The sequence below is a fragment of the Callospermophilus lateralis genome, chromosome 18 (genome assembly GCF_048772815.1).
Source record: "Callospermophilus lateralis isolate mCalLat2 chromosome 18, mCalLat2.hap1, whole genome shotgun sequence".
Classification (NCBI taxonomy): Eukaryota; Metazoa; Chordata; class Mammalia; order Rodentia; family Sciuridae; genus Callospermophilus; species Callospermophilus lateralis.
In genome coordinates, this window is record NC_135322.1 from 1347989 (window position 1) to 1358303 (window position 10315).

Here is a 10315-nt window from a genome sequence, read left to right on the forward strand (position 1 = left end):
TTTGGTCTGTTTTTGGCTTTTTTTTTTTTTTTTTTTTTAAAGAAAGAGTGAGAAAGAGGGAGAGAGAGAGAGAATTTTTTTTTAATATTTATTTTTTAGTATTTGACGGACACAACATGTTTGTCTGTATGTGGTGCTGAGGATCGAACCCGGGCCGCACGCATGCCAGGCGAGCGTGCTACCGCTTGAGCCACATCCCCAGCCCTGTTTTTGGCTTTTTACTTGACTTGGTTTCTCCTTTGATTGGCTTTTCCTTTAGTGTAGCCCCTCCGTTTCTGATTTTCATTTTGTGGAATATTTTGCTGAGGATGTTCTGTAGTGCAGGCTTTATCATTGTATATTCTTTTAACTTTTGTTTATCATGGAAGGTTTTAATTTCATCATCAAATCTAAAGCTTAATTTTGCTGGATACGAGAGTCTTGGTTGGCATCCCTTTTCTTTCAGAGCTTGGTATGTGCTGCTCCAGGATTGCCTGGCTTTGAGGGTCTGGGTTGAGAATCTGCTGAGATCTGAATTGGTTTCCCCCAAATGTAACCTGAAACTTTCATAGCTTTTGAAATTCTGTCCTTATTCTGTATGCTAGGCATTTTCATTATAACATGTTGGTGGAGATCTGTTGTAATTTTGTATATTTGGTGTCCTATAAGCCTATTATATTTGATTTTCCAATTCATTCTTTGTGTTTGGGAACTTTTCTGATATTATTTCATTGAGGAGACTGTGCATTCCTTTGGTTTGACTCTCTGAGCCTTCCTCTATCCCGATACATCTTAGATTTGGTCTTTTGATGTTATCCCATAATTCTTGGATGTTCTGTTCATGGTATCTCACCATCTTCACTGTGTGGTCAACTTTATTCTCAAGATTGTATATTTTGTTGTCATTGTTTGCCGTTCTGTTTTCCAAGTGGCCTAGTCTATTGGTGATGCTTTCTATTGAATTTTTTATTTTGTATATTGTGTCCTTCATTTCAAGGATTTCTGTTTTTTTTCTTCCAGCATCTCTATCTCTTTCTTGAAGAAATCTTTTGCTATCTGTATTTGCTCTCTTATCTCTTTGTTGAAATGATCAGTTGTTGGCTGTATTGCTCTCTTATGTCATTATTTGATTTGCAGATCATTTTAATTATGTACATTCTGAACTCCTTCTCTGACATTTCTTCTGTACTGTCAAAAAGTTCTATTATTTTATCATCTTGGTGTGTTGGGGCACTTTCTTCCCTGTCTTTTCATGCTTTCTGAGTGTCTTCCCTCTAGCAGTGCCGATCCTAGATGTTACACTTTCTACCCTATAATCTTAAAGTGTCTCTGTAGGTTTCTGGTGTCTCACCTTTAAGAGGGAAATCAATATTAACAGCTCCCAATGCAAATGATATATACCTTTAAACCAACGAGTCCCTCTTTAGACAATTAGAGTTTTGTCATAACAAACAGAAATGATGTGTTCAGTTATTATCTGCAGTAGAGACCGTAGGTTTGAAAAGGGTGTACAGTTTGTACTGGTGGACAAAGACAGAAGCAGTGTGGGTGTGGAGTGTGATGTCACGGGTAGGAGGTGAGAATGTAGAGGTGTGAGGTCATAGGCAGAGTGAAGGATGACTCAAAAGAAGTTGGCTATTAACAGGAGAAAAGAGAGCAAGAGGCGACCCCGTGTAAGGCGCTCTCCTGCCTCTGCAACAGAATGGTGGCTGTTAGCACACCTGGCAGGATGCCTCTGGTGCGACCAAGCCTGGGGGACTTGGTGATGGTCTTCCTGGTCCTGGCTATTGTCCCTAGATGGAAGCCACCACTTCCCTGGTTGGTGGCAGCGGTAGTATCAAATCTATAAGTACCTTAGTGATGGGCTTCTAGTCCTCCACCAGTGTCCCAAGATGGAAGCCGTCGTAACTGAAGATGGTGGTGTCGGCCAAGGAGGGGTGACCCAAGATGGCCGTGGAGGTGTCCCAGGATGGAAGCAACCACTTTCAGAGATGGGGCTGAAAGGGCAAGCCTTAGGATGGCTGCGGGCGGCCTGTTCAGGGATGGAGCGCTGTGGTGTGGGCCACTGCAGGGTGGCTGCCTCCACACCCTGTCAGTTGTCCCAGGGTGGGGTCTCTGGTGGGGAGGGCTATTACAGTGGCTGCGGTGCCCTAAGAGGGAGGAGTTCTGAGAGGAACCAGGTGCTGGGAAGCCATAGCCCTGTCCTCCGCTCTGTGCAGCCGTCCACCCTGGGCCTGCCTGGGCCTGCCTGGGCCTGGGGGCACTGGCATGGGTCACGGGTCAGGCAGGGCCAGTGCTGGGGCCCACCAGGGCCTAGGAGCTCGAATGTGGTTCATGGGTCAGGCCAGGCTGGTCCTTTTTATTTTTTATTTTGAGACAGGGTCTTGATGAATTGCTGAGGCTCACCTCTAACTTGCCATCCTCCTGCCTCACCTTCCCAAATTGCTGGGATTACAGGCATGTGCCACTGTCCCCGGCTATGAGAAATATTTTAATGAAGTCACCAAACATAAAACTTCTCTGAACTTACATAAAATTACACAGATAAGGCTGGTCGTGTCGTCGTGTGTTTAGATACCAGTGGAGGCCCGCTTACCCTGGCCCTGCCTGGTCCCACACAGTGGAGCTGAGGGTCGACAGTTGAGAGGGACTTCCCCTTTAAAGTCACGTTCTAGAATAGTGCTCTCAGTGGTGTGGTGTTGCCCATCAGGAGTGAAGAGTGGTTCTCGGGGCCAAAGCGCTGTGGTCATGGTTTGTGTGCATAGTGGTTTCAGAAGTATTTAGTGAGTGTGTATGTGGATCAGTGCTGATTTGTGATTATTACAAAAGGCCATCAAAGGTGGCCAAGGTCTGGTAGGTACCTTGTAAAGATGGAAGTGGCTCCCGTGGAGACAGTCCTTCCCACCTGCACACAGTGCATGGACGGCTGCAGCCCTGAGCAAACGGCACCTCGTGGTGCAGTTGTGAGGGGTTTAATTAAAAAGTGTGCTCTTTAACGTTCTTGTTAAATGACACCTTGGAAACCTAAAGGACAAATAATGAAATCAATATGTTGTGTTTCTTTCAGAATCAGAAAAAAATCATGGGGGGATGGTAGGAAGATTGTCTACAAAGGCTGCTTGGTTGGGTGAACAAGGAAAAGGTTGGGAACACGTGTTCCTGAGCGCGGCCTGTGTCCTTCCCTTGTCTGACAGTGACTTGAGTGAAGATGCTTTGTGGGCGCCGCGGTGATGTGCATGAGGAGTTGGTCTGCGTGGATCAGGACACACTAGGAGTGACTGCCCCATGTAAGGGGCAGTTGTGACGTGGTTTCTGCTGATGGTGCCATGTGAGAATGTGGCCAAGGTCCCTAGATCTTGTTATTGTTTTAAGAAAAGCATAAGAACCAGTTAATATGAAATCTCGTATAACTTTTTTATATTGGCAGATAGTATGAAATTTTTTAAAGAATAAAAAACCTCAGGGTTATCCAAATAGACCCCTTTGTAGGAGCTGAGCAGCCAGTACAGGACCACTAGTCTAATCTACTATTTGTTGCTCTGCATAACAAATTTAGACAGTCTCCATTAAAATACAAAAGAGTATGTATGTTAATAAAGTGGATATCATGGCTTATGTAGCCCTCTAGTATCTGCCTTTGAGTCGACCTTGGGCTTTCAAGATGGCGGTCTGTACCTTGGTTAGTGGATGTGTGTTTATGGAATGTCGTTCTATTTCCTCGTCCACGGTGTGTATCTCTTCTACTGTAAGTGGATGCTTGGATTGTGTCCAGGTTGTAGATGTCATAAACAGTACTGTTATAAACATGCTCATACATTTCTCCAATACACACGAACACACATTCCTTGGAACATAATTTTGGGGTTCAAAGTGGTTTACCATATTAAATTTCCTTTAGCATCTTTAAGAGATCTTTTGGACTAATGTTTATATACTTTATGTTTTCAAAATTCTTAATTTTTGTCAATTGAATGGGTGTGGTACTTTGTGTTTTTTATTTGTGTTTCCCTGTCAATTAATAGGATCGACTGTTTCCTCGTATCTGTCAGTGCTTTGAGTTTTACAGATGAGATACTGAGAGTTAACTTACACAAACTCATGAAGTTTCTAAGAACCAGAGCCAGGACTTTAACACAACTCTGATTCTGACATGGTATACTCCTGAAGTTTGAAGTATTTGCACTCTTGCTTTCTTTACTTACAAATTGTCTTGAAAGGATCTGTCTCCCCCAGCCTAAATCTGTAGTGACCAGCAGCAGGAACTGTCTCAGAGATGTTCCCATCCTCTCACCACAAGACAAGGCAAGGCCCTGTGGCCTTGGATCAGGACACCTGGGGACTTTCAGCCAGTCGTCAGCTGCTTTATACTCAGTTCTCTCTCGTTAGGCTCCTTGCTGCCGGGACGTTCCTGGACGTTAATCACTTAGGAGTGCTCCTGGTATTTTAGGAATTGGTCACCTTCAGTGACGTGGTCGTGGACTTCAGCCCGGAGGAGTTAGGCTCCCTTAGTGCTGCCCAGAGGGACCTCTACCGGGAGGTCATGCTGGAGAATTACCAGAACCTGCTCTCCCTCGGTGAGTGTGCCGTCTCCCCAGAACGCGTTTCTGCCCACTGGGCTCAAGGGCCTCAACTCCTGTGTCTTCGTGTTGTGTCAATGACGCTGGCTCATGTCATCACTGAGTTCAACCTAGGTCAGAGGCAGTACTTTGATATTAAACTCATTGTTAATTATAAATGGTTAACCTTTATTGAGCACTTAATGTGTGTCAGGTACCAGTCTAGCACTTTACATGTCTAACTTCTCTAATCCTCACACTGGTTCTGTGGGAGAGAGAGACTTCTTATTGCCATTATTATTATTATTGTTATTATTAGTGCCATTTTATGAGGAAACTGAGTCGTGAACAAGTTAAATTGTTTGTCTAAAACTGGGATTTGACCCAAGTACCCTGACTCTAGAATCTGCTCCTTTATATTAATGTGCTGTAATTTTCTTTCAAACTTTCTTATTCTAATCAGGTATAAAGTGTTAGTTTGGTGTTAGCATTTCTCTGCATCTTGTTGACCTTCCATTTTAGTAGAGAGAAGACCTCAGGTATAATCCTTATTTAGGGGGAAAAAAAAGCCAGTTAGCAGTGAATAATCTTGGTTTCTTACAGTATCTAGGTTTTTTGTTTTTTGGTTTTTTTGCAAATGATATTTGTTTTAATTTATGGAGTTGACATAAATCTCCCATTTAAAATAGGCCCACTTAAGTACAAAAAAGGAGGTTTAAAGAAAAATATAAGTAAACACTATCTACTTCTCTAAATGGCACCTAGATATGGCCAGAATAGGACAGGTGTTCATTAATTTGTCAGAGAAGTCATGGTGTGACAGATCTGTATAGGGCTAGGCTACAGAGTAGTCCCTCTGTCCTCATGGACGTCCTGTCTGAGTGGGAAAAGACAGGCCATCAGCAGCGTGGGAAACGAGGAGCTGGCGGGCGGGGAGGAGCTCACAGAGTGGAATGCGTTCCGCAGAGGGGAACAGTGATGGCCCCCTTTGGGCTGCTGTGTCCGATTCCCCCTGCTGAAGTACAGAGCTGGCAAACTACCCTCAGTCCTCGGTCCAGTTTCACTCAGCAGCAGGGTTGACATGTGGGGCCAGGTGGTTCTTGGTTCTTGGGCCATCTGTGCCCCACAGGATGGTGGACAGCACCCTGCCTCCACCCACTAGGGGCAGGAGCACCTGCTTCTTTCCCACAGCTGGGACACAGAGGTGATCTCCCTACATTGTGTCCTCTGGGGGAAGAGCCCCTGAGAACCACTGCTCTCTAGGTTTGAAACCGACTCCGTTTTCCTCCTTTCTATTCCCCCACAGAATCTGGAGTTGTTGAACCCCGAGTTACAATTTACAGTTCCTTTCTCCCTCAACAGGGTGCCAGTTCTCTAAACCTGACATCATCTCACTCCTGGAAGAAGAGGCACGGGCAGTGGAGGAGGACAGGAGGACAGTGACGTGTCCAAGTGAGTGGTAGGGGAAGCTATGGAGATAAGAATCGTGGGAAGGCAGCGCCCTGCCCAGGGGAGGGGAGGGCCAGGTGGGCAGCAGATGCCGTCAGGGCCTTCCTCAAAGCCCTCAGGTCCAGGAGAAGGCTGGGAGGCGCTCTCACTCAAGGGCCGTCTCTCCTCAGCACTTCCCTCACCTCTTCCTGCAGCATGAGTCCCTCTTTCACCCAGCTCCAGGGAGGCAGTGTCCTTTTCTCTAGTATTCCAACCCTTCATTCATTTGTGCCTTTCTTCTTGCAGTAGGATCATAGGTCTTCCTCTTTAGCTGAGCAAGCAAAAGACCTTGGCATAATGACCCTTCTGTTTCCTCAGCCCCTACTTTCCCCCATGCCGGGTCCTTAGATCTGTGGACTTCCGCAGACTCCCCCCTTCCCTTTCGTTTCTTCCCATTCCCTCCCCACGTGAGCTGACCCACATGGAAACCTCGAGGAAGACTGATACATGCAGAAAGACAGTAACTACAAGGTCCCTGGGGTTGGAATGAGCTCGGGGGTTCCTGAAAGAAGAGGGCTACATGGTCTAAAAGAAGTGGCGAGGACTCGGAGAGAGTCACAGAAAACGACAAGGACCAGCCCAAATAGGGATATGATAGGAATGTCGATGTTGTCCCGAATGAGGTGGAGAAGTAGTAGGGCACTGAGCAGGTGGGCTGTTGACACTCTAGAACGGTGCTGTCCAGTATGGCAGGCACTGGCTACTTACGTATAAACTAGTTAAACTTATATGAAATTTAAAATTTAGTTTCTTGGTCACCAGCCCCATTTCCGTTCCTGATAGCCACGTGTGCCGCTGGCTGCTGTGTTAGAGACATGTAGAGCATTCCCATCATGGCAGGGAGTTCTGTCGGGCACTGCTGCTCTAGAAAGATCCGTTTAGCTGGTCTACAGAGGATGGGTGGAAGCGTAGAGAGACAAGCTGCCCTTTGAAAGTAGAACTGGCAGAAGGGGCTGCAGTAGTGGATGTAAGCAGGTGAGGAAAGCAGAAGAGGGGCAGTGAGAATGGGTGCTTCTCTGTCCTCTGTTCTTGAGTCTTCCTTCCAAAGGCCATTTCCTAAAATGCCTGCTCCATTGTGAAGGGTCCAGCTGTCCCCTTCCCTGATGACCTCCTACATCGCATTCCACCTCTGCTGTCCCACCTAGACTGCTTTGCACACTGCAGGGGTCTTTTGGGATACAACCCCTGTGTTCATCATTCTTTCTTCCAAACCAGAGTTATACTTGATTTCCTTGGCTTTCCTCCAACCCAAGAATTGACTTTATAAAACCCCAAATCTCAACCAGTTTTTTAAAATCATCCTCAAGATAAAATTTGAACTTTTGCAAAACATTTAGTTTTTTCCCATTCTGGCATATAATTTGCCTCCCAGCCTCATCTCCTATAAGATCTTCCAACTGAAATCAGTGTTTCTGACGTCCTGGGTCTGTGTATTTTCATAGTTTGTGTGTGTGTGTGTGCGTGTGTGTGTGTGTATGTGTGGTGCTGGGGATGGAACCGAAGGCCTTGAGCATGCAAGGCAGGCACTCTACCAACTGAGCCACATCCCCAGCCCTCACAGTTCATCATCTTTGCTAAGACCGTCATCATGTCCTTCATCACTTAAACTGAGCCCAAATGCCATCCCTTCCACTAGTCTTTGCAAAGAATCAATTCCCCATCATTTTAGTTTGGTTGAGGTCATCTTTGCAGATTGCTGATAATCATCTGATTGGGCAATGCCTTGCACAAAATAGGCACTTAATAAATTTTGGATTGAAGGATATTGGTTGGTTGGCATTATAGATTAGGTTGAAATAAGATTAAGATCCAAAGAGGGTTAGAATCCTTTTGCTTTATTCTGAGAAAGAGGCTGTTGACCTGTTAATTTTAGTGTTTCCTCAATGACCTGAAGAACCATGATATTAGATATTCCTTAAAAATATCCCCAGGTAATACCAGTTTAGAAATGCTACTTTCTGTCCCTTTCCTCTTGGAGAAATGAGATGCATATCAAAGGTTCTGAAGGATCACCCAGGAATGAAACCTGCTTGATTTGTATCATATGGTATTTCCCAAGTTGACTTGACAGTGGATCCCCTTTATGGTCAAAGCTACTCATTTTTCAAAATATTAGTGATCTGTCAAGCATGGTTTGGAAAATGTCGACAGCCCCCATCCCAGGTCTTTATATGCTTCCCCTCATTCCACTTTCTGTGTCTGGCTTCTCTGTTCTTTTCTGCTCTTCTTCACCCGCCAGTGCTTATTGTCCTTTCAATCCTGTTTTGATTTTCTCCTTAGGTTCATTCCCACAATTATATTGTGGGAAGAGACCTGAAACCAAAGAATTAATCCCAAAGCAGAGCTTGTCCATATAAAAATCATTCTTTGGGGCAGGAAGGGAGGGTTGGGTAGGTAACTTCTGGCATGTCTGTGTAGGAGCGTCTTCTCCTGATGATCCATCAGAGTCATACCTTGGCAACCAGGAGAATCAGACTTCAAGTCCCGTGACCACGGGTGACATGAAGACCTCTGCTCAGGAAGGAAGCCACGGCAGTGATGCACTTGAGAGATGTCCTAATCTTACCACACCATCAGGGGCTCTTCCAGGAGAGGGTCCCCTGGAACGCACTACTCTTGAAACATGTATCAGACCCCAGCCAGTGGAACCTATCAGATGTAAATTTTGTGAAAGGATCTTTAGTACCCAGATGGGCCTTAGGAGACATGAGCAAATCCATACTGGAAAGAAACCCTTTGGGTGTAAACAATGTGGCGAAGCCTTCTTTCTCATGCCCCACCTCACCAGACACCAGAAGACTCATTCGGCCCCGAGGCCCTCTAGGTACCGTCAAGTCGGCAAGTCTTTCATCCCGTGTGCAGATCTCGGGGGCGCTGTAAGAGGTCGCAGTCAGGAGGACTACTATGAGTGCTTTCAGTGTGGCAAAGCGTTTGTTCAGGACATGCATCTTTTTCAACATCTCAAAGCCCATGAAGCAGCAGAGGCCCTTCCCCCTGGGCTGCCCCGCAACAAGACACACTTAATTCGTTATCAGCGGAAACACGACTATGTTGGAGAGAGATCCTGCCAGTGTTGTGACTGTGGCAAAGCCTTCAGTAGGAGCTCACATCTCATTCAGCACTATCGGATTCATGCTCAGGAGCGGCCGTACCAGTGCCAACTCTGTGGGAAGTGTTTTAGCCTGCCCTCCTACCTCACTCAGCATTATCAACTCCATTTCCAGGAGACACTGGTTGAATGCCGTTACTGTTGAAAAACTTTCAGAGAACAATTTTTCTCAACATTTTTCACTTTATCCTGTAGAGAGACCTTTTGAATGACCTGAATTGAAAGGCTTTATACCTGTCCTCACAGCTTGTTAACTCAAAAAGTCAGCATGGTGTAGTCAAAACCAGTGAATAGTTTAAGTGTGTAGGTAACCTTTTTGCATGAGAAGATCCAACACGTTAGCAGTCATCCAGGCATAGTGCTTACAAAGAATGTTTTGGTTGCAGAGGAAGAAAGCTAATAGATCTTGCCCTTCTTTGTGGTATGCATGGAATGGAGACCCTTGATTCTGACATCCCAATGAAAAACTTATAATTGGCAGTTGGGATCCAGTCTGCCAATATGTGGCCTGAGCTTTTATTGAAAAATTAACATTCAGTGTCTTCACCACATGGGATGTATCAGTAAGGTAAACAGAATTTTGAAGTTCTACCTAGATTTATCCAGTCACAAAGCTTATTTTATTGTAATATATTTATATCATACCTCATGGTTTATAAAATGTTATGTGTTATTTTATTTGATTCTTCAAAGAATGCTTCTAGGTATCTAGGATATTTATTCCATTTTACAGATAAAGTAAACTTGAAACTCCCAAATTCTCAGTTGATTTGAACAAGGTGTAAGGAATGGTGCAGGAACAGAACTCAGATTTTTCTTTTTATCTCTTTGTCATATCCTCCCTGAAGAAAAGACGTAGTATTATGCTTTCTACAGCCATCTTCCTATCCAGTAACCCAACATCATTTCACATTAAATCAGAGAAGGCCACTTGTGCTACAGAGGTTAAGAACTTTTTTTTAGGGTAAAGTTCTGACATTTCTGTTGTGATTTAGGAATAGATAATAACTTTTTGAGACATGGATTTAGGGGAATATATTTTTGCTAAACAATTTCTTGTAATTTGTAAAGCTGTTACTGATCAAGTAGAGGGTTTTTTCTTTTTTGGTTGCTGTTTGAGGGTTTGAGCTTATTATTCTCTTTTCCTTTTTTATTTCTAAAAAATAATTCAGTGAGAAAGCAG

General features: G+C 44.7%; 1 protein-coding gene across 1 annotated transcript; it reads left to right on the forward strand.

Annotated features, from left to right (window-relative positions):
* Window positions 1–1439: 1439 nt before the first annotated feature.
* Window positions 1440–9277, forward strand: Zim2 (zinc finger imprinted 2). The gene is given in 4 exon segments (XM_076839217.1): window positions 1440–1555; window positions 4366–4553; window positions 5898–5987; window positions 8445–9277. Coding segments are annotated over 4 exon segments (1227 nt in total).
* The last annotated feature ends 1038 nt before the right edge of the window (window positions 9278–10315 follow it).